Below are 27,818 nucleotides of genomic sequence, written 5' to 3'. Positions count from 1 at the left end.
TATCGTTAGTGTTAGTGTATTTTATGTGCGGCCCAAACCAACTCGTCGTCTTCCAATGTGGCCCAGGGAAGCTAAAAGGTTGGACACCCCTGGTGTAGGGGGTAGAGAAACATATGTTAAAACAGCAGACTTCTTGTCAGTAATCCCATAGAAGGATGCTGCAGCTATCCTCTCTCCAGCCTGAAAGGGCTGATAACATAGAACAACAGCTTACACACAGCTATGCTGCAAATGCTACTTCAAAGTAAAATATCTGAAGTTCTCTCACAGTATGGAAAACTTTGCAAAAACGTATTAATAGCTTATTTGTGTTAGATAACTTTTTTTTGTAGGTTTATCAGCCATAGTGATTTCTCATACTGCCACTTCCCCCCACTCTGCCTGTTTATATCTGGTAATAGTCGTCCTCCTACCAGTGTATCCAACACAGAGGAGGAATGATGGAGTATTATAGGAGTATCGGAATCAGTGTACGGAATGTGGCTAATCTCACTTTACGTAATGAAGTCAGTGGCTCATGGAGACCACATTACAGTTTATCGGGAAATCCCTAACCGAGTGCACCGGACACTTCAGCCAACTTATCCCTGTCTACATGCGGTAACTCCCCTTCATCAAGTCTGGAAGTGTGTGAGGAGCTGGCAGAGTCCAGGTGCGCTGGGTGGGTTCATTAATGGATGAATATTATTATTAGGAAGGTTTAAGGTGTAAAGGGAATGATAGCAGCAGTAATTAGGGAAGATACCAGCGGGAACTGAGGGTGATAGCAGCAGGAATTTGGGGAGATAGCAGCGGGAATTGGGGTTGATAGCAGCAGGAAGTTGGAATGATAGCAGCAGGAAGTTGGAATGATAGCAGGAGAAATTAGGGAAGATAGTAATGTCAATTGGGAACGATGCCAGCAGGAATTGGGGACGATAGCATCAGGAATTAGGGATGATACCAGAGGGAATTGGAGATAATAGCAGCAGGAATTGGGAGTGATAGCAGCAGAAATTGGGGGAGATAGCAGCAGAAATTGGGGGAGATAGCAGCAGGAATTGGGGATGATAGCAGCAGGAATTGGGTGTGATAGCAGCAGGAATTGGGGATGATAGCAGCAGGAATTGGGGATAATAGCAGCAGAAATTGGGAGTGAAAGCAGCAGAAATTGGGGGTGATACCAGAGGAAATTGGGGACGATAGCAGCAGGAAGATGGGATGATAGCAATGTCAATTGGGGATGATAGCAGCAGGAATTGGGTATAATAGCAGCAGGAATTGGGGATGATACCAGCGAGAATTGGGGACTATAGCATCAGGAATTAGGGATGATAGCAACAGGAATTGGGGGTGATAGCAGTGTGAATTGGGAATGATACAAGCAGGAATTGGGGATGATACCAGAGGGAATTGGGGACAATAGCAGCAGGAAGTTGGGATCATACCAGCAGGAATTGGGGGTGATATCAGAGAGAATTGGGGGCGATAGCAGCAGGAAGTTGGGATGATAGCAGCGGGAATTGTGGATGATAGCAGCAGAAAGTTCTAATGATAGCTGCAGCAATTGAGGTGGTAGCTGCAGGAATTGGAGATGATAGCAGCAGGAATTGGAGATGATAGCAGCACAAACTGGGCACCATTTCTATCATCATCATCATCATCATAAGGGGTCTCCAGTAGTTGATTCATCTGGTCCCCGTTACACCTTCTCCACATGGCTCATTTAGTGACAATGTTAAATGCACTTGCGAGAAAAATGACATTGAACCACAACAACCAATCAGCAATGAGCTTTCTCGGTCCAGTGCAAGTGTCTTATTGGTAGCATTTAGGGGCAACACTTAAACCTAGAAATGTTAGTAAATGAGTCATGTTGTCTTCCACATCTCTCCCAGTAAATGAGAAGGGGGCGAGTTCCTCATGACTGAAGATTCAGCAACAGATGGCGTAACAAGCAGGGTTATTGCTATTTTGCATATTGAGGAGTTTTTCAGGACTACTGGTCACTGTCAAACTTGGGTCCATCAGCATTGTTCAATTTCCAACTCTGTGTACGAGCGAACATCTGATATATTTATTTCTGCTTGTGACCTCTGACCTCAGATTTCTTATTTGTGTGTGAAAATCCCATCTTCTTGGTTATATGTCTAGTCTACAAGCTTTATGTGGGCAGAATGGCTTTATCTCTATATTAAGGTGGCGGCCATACTTACATGTCCACTCTACCTCTCCCCATCCTTATACCCCAGATTTCTGTTGCATAATGCAAAGTTTTCCTATGAGGAAGATATTAAAGAAGTACAACGGTGGTCCTAAGGTGGTGGTCCTAAGGTGATGGTCCTTCCCAAAATGCCTGTGAGATGGTCTCCAGAGACACTATATAACAGACTCCTCTGTGACCTTTCATAGCCTTATAATTTACAGTAAGGGGTATATTACCTCATCTATCTTGTGTATTACTTACATATTCACAAAAACTTAAAACTCATTTTGTTCTTTTTATTTTTAAAGTTCAAAATTAAAGCAACACCCATAACTCTGTGTCTGTGTTCTCCTACCTAACAGAACTCTGCTGGGATATTCTGATAAATGACACAGTGTCTGTGTTCTCCTACCTAACAGGACTCTGCTGGGATATTCTGATAAATGACACAGTGTCTGTGCTCTCCTACCTAACAGAACTCTGCCAGGATATTCTGATAAATGACACTGTGTCTGTGTTCTCCTACCTAACAGGACTCTGCCAGGATATTCTGATAAATGACACAGTGTCTGTGCTCTCCTACCTAACAGAACTCTGCCAGGATATTCTGATAAATGACACTGTGCCTGTTGTTACGAGCCGCGGCGGTACTCACCGGGACGTCACTTCCAGCCGTTGCCAAGGTAACGGTCGGACGCTTCCTCCTCAGCACCGCGTCCCGGCAATGAAAGAAAGCCGGGCGCGTGCGCAAATCCTCTCCACTAGCCTGCGGGCTAAATAATGAGTATAATTTAAACATATGCAGGGGGCTGTGGATACTTCAGAGCCAGGCTCTGATTGGCTGCTTGTAGTATTTAAGGCAGGGAGGGCTTAGCCTCCCTGCCGGTTATAGCTTCCAGACTTCTGTGTTGCTGCCTGCTGCTGTGCTGTTGGTGTTAACCTTTGGATTGTCGTTTGCTGTGTATAACCCCTGCCTGTACCTTGGATTTGTCTTTTTGCCTGTGCCCTTGACCTTCTGGCTTGAACCTCGGATACTGCTGATTTGCTCGTGACCCCGACCTCTGGCGTGTTTCCTGACGATTCTATCAAGCAAGTGACGCCTGACCTTGGCCTGTTCTCTGGATACGCTGTCTGCCATAAGCCTTTGCTCCTGGGTTCTCCACAGCCGGTACACATCACATGACCCTCCATTTGTCTGCAGCCAAGCCTGTCCCCACCACTAGGGACAACAGTGAACACCAGACTTTCGGAGTAGACTCCGGGTGTTGTTGTACTGGCTGGAGGAGTTCCTGACATTATAACCGGTCCTAATCTTTGGAGAATTCGCTTCCATGGATGATAACGGGGCGAACCTTTCTCCAGCCCAAGTTCTGGTAGGTCAGATCCAATCCATCTCACAAGTGGTTCAGAATCTGGTTCAACATCTGTCTGTTCAGGAAGAGGCCACCAGAGCCACGCAAGTCCAAGTCCAGCAAAACCCGTCAGCTCCTGCGATGGAGCCCAAGCTGAACTTGCCGGATCGATTCTCTGGGGACAGGAGTCTCTTCCGTAACTTTAAGGAGAGTTGTAAACTTTACTTCCGTCTCCGACCCCACTCCTCCGGCTCTGAACAACAGAGTGGGTACTCTGATTTCGTTGCTTCAGGGCCTTCAGCTTGCCTTCCAACAGTCCTTCGCTGAGGTCTGTGGATTCTTTTTTCGAAGCCCTAGGCCTCCTGTATGACGACCCGGATCGGGTAGCTTCCGCTGAGGCCCACCTCAGAGCCCTAAAACAAGGCCGACGCACTGCAGAAGAATATGCTGCCGAATTCCGGCGCTGGTCCACTCACAGTGAGTGGAATGACCCAGCTTTACGCAGCCAGTTCCGTTTGGGGTTATCAGAACAAAGGATTCCCTGGTACAGTACCCTTCACCTACCTCCCTGGAGGGACTTATGCAGCTCACAATCAAAATTGATAGACGCCTCAAGGAAAGAAGAGCTGAGAAGGAAGCACCCACTCCCTGTACATTCCTTTCTGTGCCTCCTTCTAATATGGAAGCTGCGGAACCTATGCAGTTAGGCGCCTATCGCCTCTCCCAGGAAGAGAGAACTAGGAGACGCACCTTGGTCCTCTGCCTATATTGTGGAACCAAAGGTCACCTTCTGCGCTCTTGTACCAACAAGTCGGGAAAAGATCAGGCCTAGAGAAGGTGGAAGAAATTCATCTAGGTCTGCAGTTCATTTCTTCCAAAAATGCATTAATAGTTCCCGCTCATCTTTCCTGTGGATCACATTCCTCTGTCATCTCAGCATTTATTGATAGCGGTGCTGCAGTCAACTTTCTGGATATCAGTTTTGTCAAGTCCGTTGGAATCCATTTCATGAAAATGAATTCCGCGATCACTGTCTGTGGTTTGGATGGGGGTCCCTTACCTGGAGGCAGGATTTCCTTCACGACTCTGTCATTACAACTTACAGTTGGGTCTCTTCATTCTGAAACCCTGTCTGTGATCAACTGGAATCTTGGAGAAATTACTCGTTGGAGTACTCACTGTTCTCAAAATTGTTTGGCCATGTCTCTTCGGCTTCTGCAGCCGCTACCGGATCAACTGCCTTCTGCATATCGTGAATTCCATGACGTGTTTTACAAGAAGGTGGCTGATTCTCTACCTCCGCATAGAGACTTTGATTGTGCCATTGATTTACTTCCAGGATTAAAGTTGCCCAAAGGAAGGTTATACTCCCTTTCTGGCCCTGAGACTAAGGCAATGCAAGATTATGTGGAGGAAAACTTGCAGAAAGGGTTCATCAGACCGTCAAGTTCTCCTGTAGGAGCGGGGTGTTTTTTCGTGTCTAAAAAGGACGGTAGTCTACGCCCGTACATCGACTTTCGTGGTCTGAACAAGATCACCATCAAAAACACATATCTGCTCCTGCTCATCTCTGTCCTGTTTGACCAGCTGAGGGATGCTACCATATACACCAAGATTGATCTCCATGGTGCCCACAATCTAATACGCATCAGGGAGGGCGATGAGTGGAAGACGGCCTTCAACACTCAATCTGGCCATTATGAGTATTTGGTCATGCCCTTCGGCCTGTGTAATGCTCCTGTAATTTTCCAGGATCTCATTAACGAGGTTCTCCGTGAGTTCCTGGGTCATTTCGTGGTAGTATATCTGGATGACATCCTGATATATTCTCAGTCTCTCCCTCAACATCGTAATCATGTCAAACAGGTTCTGCTTAAACTCAGAGAGCATCATCTTTTCGCCAAACTTGAAAAGTGCGAATTCGATGTCAAAAAGGTGTCATTCCTAGGATACGTAATTTCTCCCGATGGATTTTCTATGGATCTTAGTAAAGTCCAAGCCATCCTGGAGTGTGTACGTCCCACAAATCTGAAAGCGATCCAAAGATTCCTGGGCTTCGCAAATTACTATCGGAGATTCATTCAGGCTTTTTCTGATCTAGTGGCTCCCATCACTGCTCTTACCCGCAAAGGGGCGGATCCCTGTAATTGGTCACCGGAGGACACTGCATCATTCGACGCTCTTAAAAATGCGTTTATTACTTCTCCGGTCCTCAAGCATCCTAAACCGCAGTTGCCATTTATCCTGGAGGTGGACGTCTCGGAAGTAGGCGCTGGTGCTCTCTTATCCCAGACGGACCCCGGTGATCGTAAGGTGCAACCATGTGCCTTCTTTTCACGCAAGTTTTCGTCTGCCGAAGTCAACTACGATGTGGACAATCGGGAACTTCTGGCAATCAATTGGGCTTTCGAGGAGTGGCGCCACTGGCTTGAGGGAGCAATTCATACAATTTCAGTCCTCACTGATCATAAAAACTTGTTGTACATTGAGTCTGCCAAACGGTTAAACTCCAGACAAGCTCGATGGGCCTTATTCTTTACCCGTTTCAATTTTGTCCTAACCTACAGACCTGGTTCTAAGGATTCAAAGGCGGATGCTTTGTCCAGGAGCTTTCTACCTCATCAACTACCCACTGGTGAACCACCACCTATAATTCCGGCTGCTATCATTCACACTGGGCTGACCCAGGACTTAGGAAACACCATACACCAATTTCAGAAGATAGCCCCTGCTGAACACCTGCGGGGCGCCTTTTTGTGCCGGTGCATCTTTGTAGAGCTGTCCTCACTGAGGTCCATGAGAATAAATCGGCCGGGCATCCGGGTATCTCTAAAACCCTTGAAATCCTTACACGTTCTGTATGGTGGCCTTCACTGTCCTCGGATGTTGAGAGCTTTGTCCGCACTTGTGAAGGTTGTGCAAAAAATAAAACCTCCAGAATCTCTCCTTCAGGTTCACTTATGCCTTTGTCTGCGCCTATGAAACCCTGGACACATCTGTCAATGGATTTTATTGTGGATCTGCCATATTCTTCAGGAAACAACACTATTTGGGCGATAGTGGACCGGTTCAGCAAAATGTCCCATTTTGTTCCACTGCCCAAGATCCCTAGCGCTCAAGATCTGGCGGTGCTATTTGTACAACATGTTTTCCGTCTTCATGGCTTACCCATTGATGTCATTTCGGATCAGGGCTCCCAATTTGTTGCTCAGTTCTGGAGGTCCTTCTGTAGTCTTCTGGGGATTAACATCAGTCTCTCCTCAGCCTATTATCCTCAATCCAATGGACAGACTGAAAGAGTGAACCAGTCATTGGAACAATTTCTACATCACAGAGTTTTTAAGACAATTGGTCGTCATTGCTTCCGTGGGCTGAGTTCGCGTATAATAACGCTTCTCGTTCCTCCACCCAAATCTCTCCATTTTTCTGTAATTTTGGCTTCCACCGAAGATCCAATTCCTTATCATTGCTCAACTATTCTGGTCTTCTGGAGATCCATTCCACAGCTTCATACCTCAAAACTGTTTGGAAGAAGGTTCACACTGCACTAGTACGGGCCTCATTCCAGTCTAAAAAATTTGCTGATCGTCATCGGAAGGACTGTTCATTTAAGGTGGGGCAAAAAGTCTGGTTATCCACTCGCAATATCAAGCTCAAACAGCAAAAAACTGGGCCCTAGATTTATTGGCCCATTCCTGATTACCAAACAGGTCAATCCTGTCGCCTTCAGGCTAAAGCTTCCTCATTCACTTAGGATGCTGAATACTTTCCATTGTTCTCTCCTGAAGCCTGCTATCCCTGCACGCAAGTCTAGGCTGCGTTACTTACGGAAATCTCAGACTGTCATCCCGGAGGGCCACAGGAAATTCTTGGTGGAGAAGATTCTGGACTCCAAAAAGGTCCAGGGGCAAATCCATTTCTTGGTTCAGTGGAAAGGTCGTGGCCCAGAGAAAAGAACCTGGATTCCGTGGAGACGCTTGCACGCCCGCAAACTCATTGAAGAATTTTTCAAACAATTCCCTGGAAAACCGGGTTGTCGGGGTCCTTTGACCCCTCCTCAAGGGGGGGGGTACTGTTACTCACCGCGGCGGTACTCACCGCCGCCGCGACTCGTCTCCTGTACTCCCCGGCGTCCCGGCCGTCACCTTGACGACCGGGACGTCACTTCCGGCCGTTGCCAAGACAACGGTCGGACGCTTCCTCCTCAGCGCCGCGTCCCGGCAATGAAAGAAAGCCGGGCGCGTGCGCAAATCATCTCCACTAGCCTGCGGGCTAAATAATGAGTATAATTTAAACATATGCAGGGGCTGTGGATACTTCAGAGCCAGGCTCTGATTGGCTGCTTGTAGTATTTAAGGCAGGGAGGGCTTAGCCTCCCTGCCGGTTATAGCTTCCAGACTTCTGTGTTGCTGCCTGCTGCTGTGCTGTTGGTGTTAACCTTTGGACTTTCGTTTGCCGTGTATGACCCCTGCCTGTACCTTGGATTTGTCTTTTTGCCTGTGCCCTTGACCTTCTGGCTTGAACCTCGGATACTGCTGATTTGCTCGTGACCCCGACCCTGGCGTGTTTTCTGCCGATTCTATCAAGCAATTGACCCCTGACCTTGGCCTGTTCTCTGGATACGCTGTCTGCCATAACCCTCTGCTCCTGGGTTCTCCACAGCCGGTACACATCACACGACCCTCCGTTTGTCTGCAGCCAAGCCTGTCCCCACCACTAGGGGCAACAGTGAACACCAGACTCTCGGAGTAGACTCCGGATGTTGTTGTACTGGCTGGAGGAGTTCCTGACATCTGTGCTCTCCTACCTAACAGAACTCTGCAGGATATTCTGATAAATGACATCACATGAGACATTACTAATTAAATGTCTTCTGATGTCATAATTGTCACCTTATTTATTGTCTCATAATGCGAAAAATAGAGTCACTGTGGTTAACGTGGAACCAAAGTGAAAAGTTGGAAGCATGTAATTTACATGTATGTAATTTACATGTAATAGTTACCTGTTTATGCATGTGATATGTATGTGTCGAAATGTATACTCCGTGACATCCATTCTACAGTCTTGTCTGACAGGGACATCACCCCCGGTGGATCTTTGGGCAGCGGGGTGGGAAGCGGTTAGTATTGCTGCCTCACAGCGGTGGATCATGGGTTTCAGACTAGTGTGGAGTTCGTAGGTTCTCCCCGTGTTCGTGTGGGGTGCCTCAAGGGCTCCAGTTTTGTCCCACATACTGGTAGAGTGGACCCTAGTGTATCCGGTGGACAGGGACTGATGTGAGTGATACATATTCTCTGTACAGAGCTGCATAATATGTTGATGGTTTATAGTAATGTTACACATAATACAAACAAGTGCGCTGCTACATAATACAGTGTTGCTAATAGGATAATGTATTGACCTGTCATTGACTAGGCATATAGGATGGATTTTCACAGAAATATGGCAGAATGATCTTCCCTCTATTAACTCTGACTTTCCTCACTTATAATTCCACATGAAATACAGTATAAGTGGAATTAAAAGTTTGTTCCAGAAATAGATTGTAAGCTTCCATCCCCTTATTCATAACAGTGTAGACCGAAATGGGATTTTATACCAGAAAATACGGATCTATCAGTGGTCTCAACAAACAAATATCTTTCATCGCCTTTCACCCTCCAGAGGAAATCAAACTAGTCTCATATTCTTTCAAAACATTTTTTTTATTTTAGTCCCTAACATTAATCAAATATTTAGATACTATTTCTAAAAAATAATCACAAACACCCGGAGACCAATCTAACATAACAGTGACACTGATAAAACGCTGGGGGCAGGGGGCGCGGGTTAGGTTATTTTTCTTTTTGGGGGGACAGGCTGATCTGTACTGCATCCGCTAATTCCCATCACCTGCCGCCTTGGTCCAGAAGGGATGTTGGGGTGTTCGGTGGTCCGATGATTGGCTGATGGACACGATACGGGGTGTATGACCTCTATACCCCTTTGAATAATGCTGCCTAGGGCTGCCAGTCCGTCCGTCTGCTGGATCTGTAGGAGGTTCAGAGACAACGCTATCTGGGACAAGATGGCGTTCTGCTCCTGCATGAGGATGTTGGATTCTTGCTGATGGGACGACAGGTTATGTAGAGTGCTGTTTATAGTGGAGAAGTTATGGTCTGGTGCCTCCGACTCTGACTCCAGAGCCAGATCTCTATCTTCCATGGCATCAGAGGGCTGAGGCAGATTCTCAGGGGAAACCATGGAGGGGTCTTCAGAAGAGTCTTTGCTGGAGTCCTCAACCAAGTCCTGACACCGAGGAGAGAAGCCGATGATGACCAGGGACTCGTTCTGGACACACTCTATGGGTTCTAAATACATAAACAGTTACTGTGTTACCAGACAGAATATGTACAATCTAATATACAATTAGATCTCTAACAATGCGATGTGACGGAGCATTTTATAACTGGACATTTCCCATAATCTGAAACCCTGGAGATGGCAAATACTGCTCTATGTTGCTCCTCTATAACCCCAGATCATTCCTCTCTCTCTGCTCGGGGCCCCTGGGGGCCATAGATGGTAAATAGTTCTCAATGTTACACCACTATGCTCCTCTATAATCCCAGATCCTTCCTCTCTCTCTGCTCAGGCTCCTCGGGGGGCGGAGGTGGCAAATACTGCTCTATGTTGCTCCTCTATAACCCCAGATCATTCCTCTCTCTCTGCTCGGGGCCCCTGGGGGCCATAGATGGTAAATAGTTCTCAATGTTACACCACTATGCTCCTCTATGATCCCAGATCCTTCCTCTCTCTCTGCTCAGGCTCCTCGGGGGGCGGAGGTGGTAAATACTGCTCTATGTTGCTCCTCTATAACCCCAGATCATTCCTTTCTCTCTGCTCGGGGCCCCTGGGGGCCATAGATGGTAAATAGTTCTCAATGTTACACCACTATGCTCCTCTATAATCCCAGATCCTTCCTCTCTCTCTGCTCAGGCTCCTAGGGGGGCGGAGGTGGTAAATACTGCTCTATGTTGCTCCTCTATAATCCCAGATCCTTCCCCTCTCTCTGCTCAGGCTCCTGGGGGGCGGCGATTGTAAATACTGCTGTATGTTGCTCCTCTATAATCCCAGATCCTTTCTCTCTCACTGCACTGTTCAGGCCCCTGGGGGCCAGGGATAGTAAATACTGTTCTATGTTGCACCTCTATAATCCCAGATCCTTTCTCTCTCACTGCACTGTTCGGGCCCCTGGGGGCCAGAGATAATAAATACTGTTCTATATTACTCCACCATGCTCCTCAGTGATATGTGAACACAATATGAGGTATGGAATGAAATGGGTGTGTAGTTCTAGAGTCGACATACAGGAAATAATTACAGAGTTTATTTAATGTGCCGGACCCCACAGTCACCAACAGTTCATCTTACATTAAGGTATCGTGTACCAGTTACTATTAGTCAGGTTGCTATGGTTACAGCACATTGTTAGGAGTCAGATGCTGGTAGTAAAGCAGATGATTATAAGAGATATAATGTGGTATAACTAGATTACATGCTGATGGCCGTGCTTATATCAGGACAGGTATAAGGTGTGGTAGACGGACACTAGAAGAAACCGAGGTTTGGAATCTCACCTGTTAGATAACTGTATAACAGAATTATTGTGAATTTGAGAGACTTTATATCTGGTGTGCCCAAACACTACAATATATAGGAGAGCTACCATCCACCGATATACAGGGAACGTTTGGGAACTGGTCAGCCGTGAAGATGTTTGGACAATGTTTCCTACACATAATGGCTAATGGGACCACCAGTCTGATCAGGGTACATAAGAATGGATGACCACAGTGCGCGGGTATGAGGGCAAATACGCAGGGCAGGTTTTGCACCCGCTGTACTTGTTTAAGCTGCAACATGAACCTGCTCTACATAGTGATGTGAGATCACACGGATAACATCCCGCAACAAGCTGCGATTATGGTCCGTCAGACACCCTGTACATTTACGTGTTATGGGGTCATGGGGGTCCATGTCACTGGGGGTGGATGTCTTATGAGAAGCGTCTCTGTCTAATAAGTGGTGGGTCTTGGTGTCATGAGAAGGGTCTATATCTAGTAGGGGATCGGTGTTGGTGCCATAAGAATGGTGTCTGTAATTAGAAGGATCTCCAGGTCCATGGACCTTCAGCTAAATCACTGCTCATATTAAGATTGTGCTGAAGAAACAGGATAAATAATTTGTATGGCCTTAGCATGTGAAGGCTTCAAAGTCAGTCCAACATCTACCCCTAGTTCTGGTCTTTCTGGACAGCAGAGAAGCAGCCTCGGTCCTAGATGACAACAACTGCTATGTAACAAGAGAACAATACTTTCTACGGTCATAGGTTTTCAAACATGTCATACACATAGCAAGAATACATGAAATAAGACTATTTACCAGCCTCCGCCTCCTCAGGCAAGTCTTCTTTGTCCTGGTTCCACTCCACCTCTTTGCTGAACTCCGGCTTGAAGAAATCTCTCAGTCTCTGCTCGTACATGGCCAGTCTCAGATGTGGCGGTGGACGACGCCCGGTTTCTGCTACATGGGCCGCAGCCTCACTTAGCTTCTCATTCATCTTACGCTTGGCATCCTTCCATCTCTTCTTGACTTTATCGCTGGTGCGGGAAGCCACTCCTACCGTGCTGACTTCATTGGCTATGGCTTGCCACATGGCATTCTTAGCAACGCTGGGGGTGATGTCAGCCTCTTTGCCAAAAAGCTTTGAGTAATTCTCGATCACCAGGTCCACAAGGACATCCAGTTCTTTCTCAGTGAACTTTACGATCCGCAGACGCGGGACTCCGAGGTTGGGAGATGAAGCCGACTGAGATCCATGTGAATTAGAGACCTGAGTCACTGGGAACTGAGAGGGGGGTGCGGTATCACTGCTATCTATGTTCGGCTCACCCGCATCTGTCATTTTGGCAGAGAACAAAGTATAGTTTAGAGATATCTGCCATGAACCTTTGGCACAGGCCTTTTGAGGACAATCACTAAGTGGGCCAAAAAAAGCCTGGAATTCTAAAGTCATGAAGTTAAATAGAGGTTAAAATTCTATCCTGCACTGGGAATACAGTAAATTAAGCGTTATGTTATCCCTGGCTGGAGAGCTTCCATGGTCATCAACTTCGTATTACATGATCTCTGCCTTTCCCTGACTCCTCACCACTATCAGCTCAACCTCGATTGTCACAATGACACCATCCTTCTTTTATCTTCCCTCCCAGACCAAAATCTCCTGCCATTAACCCATGCCCCCTCGTCTCTTTGACTTCCCCCTCTATCCATCTCACATAACAGCGGAGCTCTGCTCCCACCAGTCCGTGTCCTCTTGTCCTGGACATTAACTCCGTCCTGAACCCGTTTAATGATTTCACCTCCCTTCTGTAACCTCCACGTGTAATTCTGTTTATCCGACACTGAATCTAGTTTATTAGGGATAGTGGTGTGCCCCCGAAGAGATTGGCTCTTTAACCCAGATAATTTAGCCATAGTTTACCCTTTGTTGGGACACCTTATTGTTTAAAGAAGAAAATAACTGATAAGCCATTAGCAGTGATGACATTTTACATTGTTTCAGAGATCAGTGGCAGGAAAACGAGATGAAAGTACAGGCAGGAACAGCGATATAACGAGAGAAAACCTCTCCATTCTCTGATAAAACTCTGCTATACGACTGATGTCTGCTCGTGATGGAAAGGAAATAACTCACAGATTAATAGTCGTATCTCTAAGCACACACACACACAAACACACACACACACACACACAAACACACACAAACACACACACAAACACATAAAACTCACTGCACATTTCACACAATAATACAAACATGTCTTATGTAGAAAGATTCCATGAAAGAGCTGAATTCTCTCCAGAAAATATTATACTGGAGCAAATCTGATGGATTAAACTGCTCAGTACAGAACGTAAGACATGGACGTCTAGAGATGGCTGTACACAGACTTGTTATATCAGATTACACGTAGAGTACAGTTTATTCTGAGTGAGTACCAGCAATATTATACGTGTGTCCAGAGCTAGCTTCTCTCGTAGAGATGCCAGATGCTATACAAATCCATGCTACTACTCTAGTTCACGGCTTAGGGCTGATGGCCACATACGAGACTGTCCAAAGTACATATGATCTAAGCTTTCCTTATACCCAGAACACTGGGTAAGACAGTAGTCAGAGTGACCCCGGGGGTGGTACAGTAGTTACAGCCACAACCCGCCCCTGTGGTCCTGTAACACTGAACCGTTAACGAAGGTCTCACAACCAAATCTATAGGTCATTTCTCTTTATTCATCCTCTTGGACCTCTCTGCAGTCCTTGACACCGTCACTGTTCGGCATTGGTCTGCATAAAACGGTCTATTCTTGGCTGTCCTCCTACTTTTCCAAATGGTCCTACTTCTGACTCCACTACCTATCGGGGTCCCTTAAGGCTCCATTATTCGCCCCTTCCTCTTTACCCTGTACACTTGGTTATCTCATCAACCATTTTGGTTTCAAATATGACCTCTATGCTGATGACACCTCTCCCTTTCTCATGTGTCCAGCTGTCTTTAAACTGAATCCATCGCATTTTCACCCCAAGTTCCCTCACCTCATTGTTATAACTCCTGACAATTATAAAATGACCCTTTCCTCTGTCAGACAAGTCCGCTGCCGAGGAGTTATCCTCCACTCCACCTTTGAAACGTCTCCAGGATCAGACCTTTTCTGACATAAATAATTCTTTCTCACTGCCTACCAGTTCTCCTCACCTGCCCCCTGCACACTGACTCCCCATTCTGTGTGACCCGTTTGTCTGCCTCCGCAGCTAGACTGTAAGCTTCATGAGCAGGATCCCTTCCCTTGCGTTCCCCTCCTCTTATTACCTATACCACCATACCCTGGTATCTTCCCTCCATCCTGCTATCCGCCGGGTACAGGCTCAGCTGGTGCTGATCCGTCTATACCGTCCCCAGCTTCTTACACTCCTACTGCAAGTTATAAGGAGCTGCTACACTCCACCCAGCACTTCCTTCTTTATATTGTATCGTCCTGTAATACTACGCTCTCTGTACAGCACTGCACACCAATAATAAGAGCCGGGCCCCTGTGGCCCTATCACATTACACTATATATAAAATCACAGTCCAGGTGGTACAGTAATAAGAGCCGGGCCCCTGTGGCCCTATCACGTTACAGTATATATAAAATCACAGTCCAGGTGGTACAGTAATAAGAGCCGGGCCCCTGTGGCCCTATCACGTTACAGTATATATAAAATCACAGTCCAGGTGGTATAGTAATAAGAGCCGGGCCCCTGTGGCCCAATCACATGTTACACTATATATAATCACAGTCCAGGTGGTACAGTAATAAGAGCCGGGCCCCTGTGGCCCTATCACATGTTACACTTTATATAACCACACAGTCCAGGGTGTATAGTAATAAGAGCCGGGCCCCTGTGGCCCAATCACATGTTACACTATATATAATCACAGTCCAGGTGGTATAGTAATAAGAGCTAGGCCCCTGTGGCCCTATCACATGTTACACTATATATAATCAAAGTCCAGGCAGTACAGCAATATGAGCCGGGCCCCTGTGGCCCAATCACGTTACATTATATATAATCACAGTCCAGGGTGTACAGTAATAAGAGATGGGCCCCTGTGGCCCTATCACATGTTACACTTTATATAATCACACAGACCAGGTGGTACAGTAATAAGAGCCGGGCCCCTGTGGCCCTATCACGTTACACTTTATATAACCACACAGTCCAGGGTGCATAGTAATAAGAGCCGGGCCCCTGTGGCCCTATCACGTTACACTATATGAAATCACCGTTCAGGTGGTACAGTAATAAGAGCCGGGCCCCTGTGGCCCTGCCACTATATATAATCACACAGATGGCTAGTCCTTACCTCTACAAGTAGCTGTGGTATCGTCTGGTCCATGTCCTCCTACTGACACCTTAATATATTCCAGTTCTTCCTGTTTGATTGGTTTGGACATCACCTGTCCTGTAAATATAACCAGACGTGTCAGTAACAGGGTCCTGTGTTCCCTCATCTACCTTGTATCCTTGTCTAATGGTGATATAGAGCAATGTGTAAACGTGTTACTATGTACACAGAGCTTACTATTAATCAGAGCCATCGCTATAGTCCCTTAGTTCCCTATGATCAATCTTCTATCGTGAGAGGATCATCATCAGACCCTAAGTCAGAGATCAGCCGTCACATACATTTGTCCAGCCTCACCTCTAGCCGCGGCTCCAGTACTGTCTGACCCGTGTCCACCCATTGACACCCTGGAATGGTCCAGATCTTCATGTCTGATCGGCTGGAATGACACCCTTCCTGCCAACAGAAACAAATATAATCCGGGTCAACAAATCCTCGGGCTATGTAGAGCCAGACAACTCTCTATCCTTGTGAAACATATTAAGGGAACCTTTGATAAAAACAGATTCATTATTCTGGCAACGAAAAATAGAAATGATTTCTAATGGTAGTGTGTAACATAACACAACGTCTCCTATAACACAGAGGACATCACATAGAACACCCCCAGCATCATTACATCACACAACGTCTCCTATAACACAGAGGACATCACATAGAACACCCCCAGCATCATTACATCACACAACATACCCTATGACATCACATAGAACACCTCCAGCATCATTACATTACACAATGTACCCTATGACATCACATAGAATACCCCCAGCATCATTACATGACATAAACATCTCCTATAACACAGAGGACATCACATAGAACACCCCCAGCATCATTACATCACACAATGTACCCTATGACATCACATAGAACACCCCCAGCATCATTACATCACAAGTCTCCTATGACACAGAGGACACCGATATCGCTCAGTAAAGGATGGTACACACAAAGCTGTACACCATGAGGCTGACACTCAGCATTTATCTGTCTAACGGTGGTTACACAATACAAGTAAACGTCTGAATGGGGCATATTTCCACCTTTGAGCAATGTTAGCAAGTAGCTCGCTGTGTGCTAACCTGAAATCCATATAATACTACTACACTGGAGCAGTACTGCCTGTATGCCCCCACGCTGTGTCCTGTCTCCCCCACAGGAATGTCAGTCATACAAACCAGGAGAGAGCAGCCAAGTACAGCTTTGGACTAGAACTGGAAGTACGCGTATAACATGGAAACATTTTGGCGCTGTTATTATTACATTCTCACGGTCTTTATGGACATGGTCATAGCGACACACAGAGTCCTCCAGGCTGTTCTATATCCCGCGTCACCCCTATAATCTACAGAGAATCCTGCGACTGACATTCCGGGTCCTTTCTGTCAGTCTCTACATTGTGCTGGTACTGTCCTGAGTCCAATATAAGATACTTCTACACCACTATACACCTCCTCATTGGACCCTCCGATCTGTCTCTCATCCACACTCATCACCTGCCCCCATTCCCCGGTACAGGACATTTCTCCATCTGCTCCACATGTTGTGGATTTTTTCCCCTCGCCCAATAAGCCTTTTCCATAACTTCCAAACTTTCCATGAAATCGCACCTCTTCAGGCAGCTTCTCAAAATATCTGGAGGGTTTTCCTCAAGGATTAAAGGGACACTAAGCATTATAGCCACGCAGATTTATGAATAGCTAATAATTTGCTTCTATACTTATAATAAAATGGATGATGAGATTTATTTACTAGCTTTCTCCTCATCAGACCACTCGTCATCTCCCTCACTTCATCTCCTCCCTCAGTTTCATCAAGGTGAACTTTCCCTGTCTCATATGGTGATTATTGGTGGAATGCACCATGACTTGTCGAAATACTTTCTTGGCAACACCTGAGGTTCTACCTGTCTACTTTCCAATAATTTTCCATCATTGCCTTCTAGGGCTTCCATGTTCTTCTGAGGACCCCAACATCTCTCACACTATTGGTTGTCCTAGGGACAGCAGTGTCCCCCTTCTTGTGTGCGGGAGGTTTTCATTATATCTATCACTGACATAACGGGCATCCCCTGCCAACATAGATACCCGTCATCTAATATCTTATATTCCTTCACCCTGGACACATAACCAAGCAGCTTATCGCTATACAACATCTGCCATGTCTGCACCTTCCACAATACTTTCCTTCAGCTCCTCTTCTGTCCATTCCTTTTCTCATTATAGGCTTCCTCAATACCTTATCTCTGTTTGCCAAGCCATTGTTGACCTGACGTGCAATCTTCTCAATGTTACGTCCATGTCTACATACTTTTCCAAAGCAACGTCAATGCCAATCAACTCTTCCACCACCGTCTGTCCACCAAGCAAATCACTTAATGGGAATAGATTTATCAAACCTTCTTAAGAGGAAAAGTGGAGGTATTGCCCAGAGCAACCAATCAGATTCTAGCCATCATTTATCTTCTACACTCTAGAAAATAAGAGCTAATATCTGATTGGTTGCTATGGGCAACACCTCCACTTTTCCTTTATTAGAAAGTTTCATACATCTACCCCAATGTCTTGTCCATCAACTCTCTGCCAGTACCTCATAAACTCCAATACCCCGTCCCTTGCAAAAACCGTTTAGTTATCATCACAACGCAACTCCGCAATGGCTCATCTTACACTGACTGCATTAGAGATAAGGGAACGTTGTACACTGAGTTTTGTGTGGTGTAATCTGTCCTGTTACAGACTGATATCTGGATGGGTTCTGGAGTATAATGGTACCAGTATACAGAAAATTATATGTCAATGACTATATTAGCCAATTAAAATCTATTCAATCATGATGAAATCAAGCTATGGTTTCTGGATCTAAATCTTGACGTTGTCATGTACAAGAGTATAATATGTATATTGTATAATATGCTAGTAATATATGATGCTAATCACACCCCATATGTTGTAGGAAATAGATCGTCTTGCAGAAACTAGATAGGAACTGCTTAAAGAGATTAATTATCAGTTGATATAAGTAGTTCTGGATAATTCAACCAATGTTCTCTCAGCTTTGTCAAATGGTGATCTTTACACACAGGTTCAATCTCCTCAATATCCTGAATGTGGGATCTAGATGTCATCAACACCCAGACCTCGGGATCTAGATGTCACCAGCAATCAGACTGGGGGATCTAGATGTCACCAGCACTCAGACCTCGGGGGATCTAGATGTCACCAGCACTCAGACCTTGGGATATCTAGATGTCACCAGCACTCAGACCTTGGGATATCTAGATGTCACCAGCACTCAGACCTTGGGATATCTAGATGTCACCAGCACTCAGACCTTGGGATATCTAGATGTCACCAGCACTCAGACCTTGGGATATCTAGATGTCACCAGCACTCAGACCTTGGGATATCTAGATGTCACCAGCACTCAGACCTCGGGATCTAGATGTCACCAGCACTCAGACCTCGGGATCTAGATGTCACCAGCAATCAGACCTCGGGATCTAGATGTCACCAGCAATCAGACCTCGGGATCTAGATGTCACCAGCAATCAGACCTCGGGATCTAGATGTCACCAGCAATCAGACCTCGGGATCTAGATGTCACCAGCACTCAGACCTCGGGGGATCTAGATGTCACCAGCACTCATCATCATCATCATCATTTATTTATATAGCGCCACTAATTCCGCAGCGCTGTACAGAGAACTCATTCACATCAGTCCCTGCCCCATTGGAGCTTACAGTCTAAATTCCCTACTATAGACACACACTCACACAGACAGACCGAGAGGGAGACAGACAAAGAGGGAGAGCCTAGGGTCAATTTTTGATTGCAGCCAATTAACGTACCAGTATGTTTTTGGAGTGTGGGAGGAAACCGGAGCACCCGGAGGAAACCCACGCAAACACAGGGAGAACATACAAACTCCACACAGATAAGGCCATGGTCGGGAATCGAACTCATGACCCCAGTGCTGTGAGGCAGACGTGCTAACCACTAGGCCACTGTGCTGCCCACTCAGACCTCAGACCTCGGGGGATCTAGATGTCACCAGCACTCAGACCTCGGGATCTAGATGTCACCAGCACTCAGACCTCGCGGGATCTAGATGTCACCAGCACTCAGACTTTGGGATATCTAGATGTCACCAGCACTCAGACCGGGGGATCTAGATGCCATCAGCAGTCAGACCTCGGGGGATCTAGATGTCACCAGCACTCAGACCTTGGGATATCTAGATGTCACCAGCACTCAGACCGGGGGATCTAGATGCCATCAGCACCCAGATCTCGGGATCTAGATTCATCAGCACCCAGATCTCGGGATCTAGATTCATCAGCACCCAGGCCTCGGGATCTAGATTTTATCACCAGACTGCGGAAACTAGATTCCTCCAGAAATTGTACTGCAGAAGTACTTTGTAGCCCTGATCTCACCTCTAGATGTGACTGTGGTAGCGTCTGACCTATGGCCTCCCACTGACCCTTTGATATAATCCAATTTTTCCTGTTTGATTGGCTGACATGTCACTCGCCCTGCAAAGAGAATGAAACACTGTATGAAGAACCCGTTATTGTCTGGATGTTGTGATTGTAAGATAGATAGAAATTTGGTGGATATAAAATGCCATACAGGACAAAACTGTGTATACAGGTTATTGAAAACCTAAAAAAAACCATAAGCCTGGTAGACTGAGACAGTATAAGGATAAGACATTCACAAGATATTTGCTGGGGTCAGAGATGGGATTGGAGAGCGAGACAAGAAAGCCAGCATTCCCCTTATGAGATGGGTCCGTCTGAGAGTGTGTTTTCTTCTAATCCTTTGTTGGTTACGGACAGGTCAATAGAGGGAAGACAGACCCTTACATAAAGGACACCGATCTGTATAAACCCTACAGACAGACCTTGCTGCAGACAGCAACGTCTGTCTGGGTCACAACATCTGTTATACCTTAAGATCTTAATTTCCCCATTTTACGAATAGCACTATAAAGAGGCAATTTACAGGGACTCTAAGCTTATACTATACTCTTGTATTATCTAATGCAGTGATGGGCAAACTACAGCCCGCGGGCCAGATCCGGCCCGCCAAAATTTTAAAAAATTTCATTAAAATATGCATAAAATGATTAGGGCCGACCCTGTGTGTCAGAACCTTCATTTTCATGCCTTCCCAGCTATTTCCTCCATTACACTTCATCCTCCTTCCTAAAAGGACACTTCGTATGTCAATCACTCAAAAACCTGCCCACCCCTTAATGGCTGAAAGTCATGTGAGAAGAGATGGGCTGGGCCATATACTAAGGCGGATTTCGATTGGCTGCTGTGTTGTCAGTTAGTGGCTCACCAGAAAGACGGATCTACAACAACCTACTGAAATTAGTGCTGTGTCTGTACGATCGCTGCACTTATAGAGGTAACACTGCTATATAACACCCTCCCGTCCCATTCAAAAAATTTGTATTATATATTTCGATATTTGAGTTTTTTAATAAATTATATTGGCCCGCCTAAAGTTTTTCTTTTTTATTTGGCCCGCTCCTGAAAAAGTTTGCCCATCACTGATCTAATGTAATAGCTAAAGATGAACATAGGAATATACTCCAGTTCTGGGACCTAGTTTATATCACAGTGCTATCTGATCTGCTTGCAGAGTGGTAATTCAATAAAGTGTCCATCGTTCTTTCATCCCATAATCTCACTGTGCCCTGTCAGAGCCCCCTGTCAATCGTGTCTGATGTGTGGTAATATTCTCACTACTGGTTACCTAACTCAACAAACCCTAAATGATCTACTTAATGAACACAATTCCTGATTTGCTGCTTACTAAATACTATACTAAATAGTATTTCTGATTGGGCAATGACTTCTTCCTGCAGTTAGAGTTCATTAGGTCCATCCACATTGGGTTCATTACACTCATTACATTCTCAATGGTTACCTAATTCTGTAATGGAGAGAGATAGAGTGAAGAAGAGGGAAATAGTATAATAATAAAAGTAATTATCTAAAATAAAAACATAGAAATGATTGTGATATTTAAACATGTGGTGGATCATGGCTCAGGGCTTTCTTGATGAAACCCCACACTGGGATGTCTGTGACTAGGCCCAACTCTTCAAGTCCCTTATCCTCTCCCAATCCTCTAACCCCCGCCGCCTCTTCGCCACCTTCAGCACTCTCCTGGCCCCGCCCCCTCCTCCCTGACTGCCTCCGACTTCGCCTCCTTTTTTTCCTCTAAAATTGAGGCCATCCGACTTGAAATCTCCTCCTCCACCCCCCCCCACTCTTCCGTCCTCCCCCCCTAGCCACCCTCCCCTCCACTCCTTCCGCCCTACCTCGGGTGAGGAAGTCCACTCTCTCATTTCATCCCCCCCCCCCCTCTACCTGTCCCCTCCCACCTTCTTTGCTCCCTTTCCCCCCACTACCTGTTCCCACCTCGCTCACCTCTTTAATCTCTCCCTCTCCTCCGGCATCTTCTCCTCCTCCTTCAAACATGCTCTTGTTTCCCCCATTCTTAAAAAACCTAATCTTGACCCCACTTCTCCCTCTAAATATCGGCCCATTTCTCTTCTCCCCTTTGCCTCCAAAATTCTCGAGAGTCTCGTCTGTAGCCGTCTCTCCTCCTACCTTTCTGAACACTCCCTGCTCGATCGTTTCCACTTTGGTTTCCGTCCCCTACACTCCACTGAAACTGCCCTGGCTAAAGTAACCAATGATCTCCTCTCGGCTAAAGCCAGGGGCCACTTCTCCCTTCTCGATCTCTCTGCAGCCTTTGACACCGTCGACCACCCCCTTCTTCTCCATACCCTCCAGTGCTTTGGCCTCTCCGGCCCAGTCCTGTCCTGGTTCACCTCTTACCTTTCTGACCGTTCCTTCTCCGTCACCTCCTCTGGGTCTATCTCCCCCTCGTCCACCCTTCCAGTCGGGGTCCCTCAGGGCTCTGTTTTGGTACCCTTACTCTTCTCTCTATACACCTCTTCCCTAAGTGAACTCATCAGCTCCTTCGGCCTCAACTATCATCTCTACGCTGACGACACTCAACTTTACCTCTCCTCTCCTGATCTCTCTCCCTCCCTCCTCTCTAGGGTGTCCACCTGCCTCTCTGCCATCTCCTCCTGGATGTCCTCTTGATACCTAAAACTTAACCTCCCCAAAACTGAACTCATAGTCTTCCCTCCCCCTCGCCCCCTTCTGACCTCTCTATCACTGTCGACAACACCTCTATCTCCCCTGTCCCCCAACTTCGCTGCCTTGGGCTCATCCTCGACTCCTCTCTCTCCTTTGGCCCCCACATTCTCTCTCTTGCTAAATCCTGCCGCTTCCAGCTGCGTAACATCGCACGCATCCGGCCCTTCCTTTCCCAAGATGCCACTAAATGTCTTAATTACTCTCTGATCATCTCCCGCATAGACTACTGTAACCTCCTCCTTACTGGCCTCCCCCACTCTCACCTCGCTCCCCTTCGATCTGTACTTAACGCTGCCGCTAGGCTCATCTTCCTTTCTCGCCGCTCCTCTTCTGTCTCCCCCCTCTACCAATCCCTTCACTGGCTCCCCTTACCCTACAGAATCCTGTTCAAGCTCCTCACTCTTACATACAAGGCCCTCGCCAACTCCACAGCACCCTACATCTCCTCCCTCCTCTCTATTCATGCTCCATCCCGCCCTCTCCGATCGGCCAGTGACCGTCGCCTCTCTTCCCCCCTGATCACTTCCTCCCACGCGCGTATCCAAGACTTCTTCCGCGCGGCCCCCCTCCACTGGAACCAGCTCTCCCGCTCCATCAGAACTTCCCCTAATCTGTCCAGTTTCAAAAGGTGTCTAAAAACCCACCTTTTTCTTAAAGCCTTTCTGTCTCCCACTTAACTTCCTACCTTTTCTTCTGACTCTTCCCCCTCATTCCCCTCCCCCTATCCTTATCCTCCGTTCCTCCTTCTCTCCCTCTCTCCCCTGTGTCTCTCTGTCAGTCTTCCCCTCCCCTTAGATTGTACGCTCCTTCGAGCAGGGTCTTCTCTCCTCCTGTCTCCACCACTTTTAACTCTGCTCGCCAGCTACCTAGCCTTACTTCTTGATGACCCTCTTCCCCCATCCCCTCTCGCTTCCTCCTCTTCCCCTGGGGGTCTCCCTCTAATCCGTGCCCTCCCTCCTTGGTGCCGTTGTTGGCTGACCTTCCCCCGCTCCTCTAGCTGTGCCTTGAGCTCACTGAGTCACTGTGATTATTGTTTACTGTTCTGTGCCGTCTCTCCTCGTATTGTTATTTTGTTTGTCCCTGTACGACGCCGCGGACACCTAGTGGCGCCTTATAAATAAAAATTAATGATAATAATAATAAAACTCCAGTACTAACAATTATACCCTCTAGCATGGAACATGGGACACTCCATTAAACATACATGTCTATATACTTGCAGGCAGTATCATGCGTGAGTGCACCAAACAACAATCCATTGGTTACATTAATGTCCGCATACATTACGGTAGAACAATAATGTGTTCTGGTCGCTCTGTATAATAGTGATTTTATCATCTTTTCATTATACACTGTTTACAAGTTACACAATGGTGTTGCTGGTAGGAATAATTTGACTATGTCACAATGGGAAAAGTTAGCTCGACCATGAAGAAGTTCAGATTGCTGTAAAGTATTAAACGCAAGCTGCGATAAAGCCTCTGGGGGGAGAGACTCTGGGGCAGTATACTAGATAAGGAGGATTAATTGGCGTAGCGAGCAGAATAAACCTGTAATCGGGGCCCCCTGGGGAAGGTGACGCAGATAGATAACTGAACATCTCCCCTGTGTACACAGAACAGCTGGCTGCGTCCCTCAGCTCAGGTTATTATAGCTGGAGTCAGCCGGGAAATGCACATAATAACTGCTCTCAGCTTTCCTCCCACTGCAAATAAAGCCCCTGGATAATGAGTATGAAAGATGTGACATATATATCCTGATGGGGAATGTAAAAATAACTAGAGGTGTATAGAGAAATCACATCCAGTCTAAAGCCAGCGTCACTTCACAGCTGTGATCCCCTAATCTGAATACTCCTACACAACAGTCCCTATTTATATAAGCACCTACACACAACAGAAATATTGGATATATAACTTATATTACTGGTTACAGTGCCTTTATGTGACACTATACAAATAAGTATAATCTGTCAGTTCTGATGTCATCACTTGTGTATTATAAGGAATAATGCAGTCCCTGCGGTAACGTATTATGGACATTAGAAGTCACCTTGGACTTCTGTGTCGTGTATACAAGCGTTCAGTGAGAGGGGTGACTGGTAATATCTATGTAATGATCCGTAAGGATCGCATTATGCCAGAGACTCACTGTGCGATTGGCCGGTCCTGACCTCTGACCTGTCCGCGGGGTGCAGCTCCTTCTTCTCCTCCTCTTTGTGCAGGGAGAAAACGGAGGTGACGATGGGCTCAGCTGTGTATAGAGGAGAGAGAGCGTCATCCCTGACATTGGCCGGACTGAGATCAGCGAGATCCGTCTCTATCTCTCCATGTGCGTCCTGCCTTATACCACAGACATAGGCATGAGTGACATACAGATAACAGCAGATTACATAGCCCAGTGTAAGGAAGATTTATATTACATGCAACAGAATGCAGATCAGTGGTGCCATCTAGTGTGCAATAAGGAGAAGACAGTCGTATGGTGATGAATTACGCAGGTGACACCGGTACTGTGCATTCAGTGCTCCCACTGCGGACTCACCGGCGCTGTGCGTGAGGCTCTGCTGCGGGAGGTCGTCCTGTTTTATCCTCAGCAATATATCCGGGCTACACGCTGGGGAAGAAGCAGAAGACATTACTGTGAAGATACCGGGTTTATCTGACCCAGTGCTATCCAGTACCTTCTAGGATTCGTATGGTCACTCAGGCAAAATGCAGTTATACAAATACAACAGTATATTTATTGTCATACAAACAACACTAGAGTATTATATACACACAGTAAATAAATGCCAGGCAGATTTACCACATCATCTGTCCCTTACCCCAATAACTTAAGGAGATATAGTCACCTGCTGTCCAGACTTCATGACCCATGGATCCCTCTCAGCTGCATATATAGACTCGAGTTAGAAAACGACAATTCAAAACTCCATCTTGCACCTTCCTGAATGAAATCCAAGCACGAACACCCCTCCCCCCTGGAGTTGTTCCTTATATATCACAGGTCTAATTTCCACAGTCTTTCCCCTCCCTGGGCAAACCCCTGTGTCTATTCTACTTAACCATTGGTCAGTGCTGGACTAAGGGGGGTGGGGGGTTTGGACAGGGGAGTGAAGATGACCTGTCCCTCCAGAGAACCTCCCCTGTTAGATGGCCTCTCTCTGGACTAGCCTGGTGAGAACAATGGACACTAATTAGTTTTTCTACTCCAGCACTTGGCAACCTGATCCCTACCCACAATCCCCCTGGCTTCGGCTTAAGGACAATGAATAGCAACCTTACTTCAAGTTATCAATATACAATAAACAATATACATATGTACACTGAACTACAATGTCCCCTTAGCCACATGTTATTGGACAATGCAGTTGTAGTCTGGTGAGCTGGGGAACAAACAGCATGGGCTATAAAAAGTACTATAATCCACATTATGTGAGAAATGAGACATGCTCACAGGGTTATCAAACTCATCTCGTCACAATTACCAAGGTACTACTAATCATTCCCACTCTGGATAACTGGGTTCCGATACACGCAACGGTGCTGATCATAACCATGTCCTCTGCAACAAAGACCCTCATGTAGACAAATGACGAACACAATCTCACCCCAGGAGACAGCTCAGAAGCTGGAGAACTGTCCCCTTTAGATTTGGGTGTCCATGGAATGCCATCTCTGGGTTCCCATTTAAAATCGATGGGCCAGTTTCAATAGTAGGGTTTACAAATATCAAGGTCTAAGGTATCACTTTGTTCCTAATTATGCCTTTTACTGCCAAAAAGTCACACTCTTCATAAAATGTATTAACTTGTTCCACAATTCCCCAATCTGTATGTGGGCATCACATGGAATGTTATGGCGTATTATCTGTGTAATCTCATGATAAGACATATGGTAGCATCTCATAGTCCTTTCTAACCATATACCATTTCCCAAACACATCGGTTTTCTCCCAATATCTTGTTATAGAGGTGCCCCAGCTTTGGTATATACAAAGATCTGTCTACTAAGCTTATACACCGGACTGTGCCGGAGACATGAAGACAACCGCTGAGACTGGAAGAAAGACTGTTTCACCATCAGCACAGAAAGGGGCTCATCAGTGTAAGGGAAGTCAGACTATGGAACGCTTTCTATGGAGGTGGTGATGGCCGTGTCATTACATGGATTTACAATGGATTGGAGCCATCTTTACATTAAATGATTATTAGACCATACTAGTCGATGAATGATCCAGTGAATTAAGCTGATTGCCATGTAAGGGGTCAGGAAGAATTATTTTCTCTGCAGCGAGGGTAAAGTGAAAAGACCCCAATGCACCACAGGTGTTGTATTTCCACTGTACTTGTCTCCTGATTGGGCAATACCTGGATGGTAACAATTTAGCAGACTGCGTTATATACTGTGCATCTGCCGTCTCCCCTGCGTCTCTCTAATTCTCCCACACCTTGTGCTTATGGCAGCGGGTACGAACCTCACATGATGTGAGACCCGCCTCATACTTTATGTTTTGTGAGACAATGATGTGAATATCCTGTGATACATAAATCTGTAAAAATAAAAGAATATGTGAGAAATCGGGGCAAAGCCAAGCTACAATATAATCCACATCTACCCTGCATCTATTATACCGTTTTCAGCCATCACAATTAATCCTCAACCCTTGCGGCACTGGTCGGCCCAGTTGTACCCGTGAGAAAAAGAAGGGCGCACCGAATTTTTGCTCAGAGATGAGGAAACACAATACCACTCACCTGGGTGGGCGCTGGGCTTGGCTCCTCTCCTCCTGCATGGATCCAGCTGGGAGATCCTCTCTTGTTTCAGTCCCATGATCCAGCCGGGCTCTCCGGGTGAAGGGGCTGCAGTAATAGAGACCTAATTATCCTTCCTGACCACATCATGACACATATATAGAGTGTAAGGGCGATATAAGCTGTGGTGAAGCTGCTGAGCCAGTTCCTCATAGTAGGGTGCGATTCCCGATCCTTCATAGGATGGTGTGATTCCACATCCCCAATAGGGTGGAGCGATTCCCCATCCCTCATAGTAGGGTGCGATTCCCGATCCTTCACAGGACGGTG

At 46.4% G+C, this 27,818-nt stretch overlaps 1 protein-coding gene across 2 annotated transcripts in view; it reads right to left on the bottom strand.

The window, feature by feature from the left end:
* Positions 1–27,818, bottom strand: part of LOC142143316 (uncharacterized) — a 47,550-nt gene that overhangs the window by 9,089 nt on the left and 10,643 nt on the right. The window contains exons 5-12 of one of the 2 annotated variants that reach the window (XM_075201051.1): positions 27,492–27,596; positions 25,277–25,348; positions 24,884–24,985; positions 19,976–20,074; positions 15,831–15,929; positions 15,492–15,590; positions 11,965–12,480; positions 9,227–9,890 (exon numbers count right to left, since the gene is read on the bottom strand). In XM_075201051.1, the coding sequence (XP_075057152.1) occupies positions 9,370–9,890; positions 11,965–12,480; positions 15,492–15,590; positions 15,831–15,929; positions 19,976–20,074; positions 24,884–24,985; positions 25,277–25,348; positions 27,492–27,596 (1,613 nt within the window). In that variant the 3' untranslated portion in view covers positions 9,227–9,369. Of the gene's footprint in view, positions 1–9,226; positions 9,891–11,964; positions 12,481–15,491; positions 15,591–15,830; positions 15,930–19,975; positions 20,075–24,883; positions 24,986–25,276; positions 25,349–27,491; positions 27,597–27,818 lie in introns of those variants that run through there. The other variant, XM_075201052.1, reaches the window with a different exon arrangement.

The sequence above is a fragment of the Mixophyes fleayi genome, chromosome 3 (genome assembly GCF_038048845.1).
Source record: "Mixophyes fleayi isolate aMixFle1 chromosome 3, aMixFle1.hap1, whole genome shotgun sequence".
In the NCBI taxonomy this organism is placed as follows: Eukaryota; Metazoa; Chordata; class Amphibia; order Anura; family Limnodynastidae; genus Mixophyes; species Mixophyes fleayi.
This window is presented reverse-complemented; position numbering and strand designations above follow the sequence as displayed.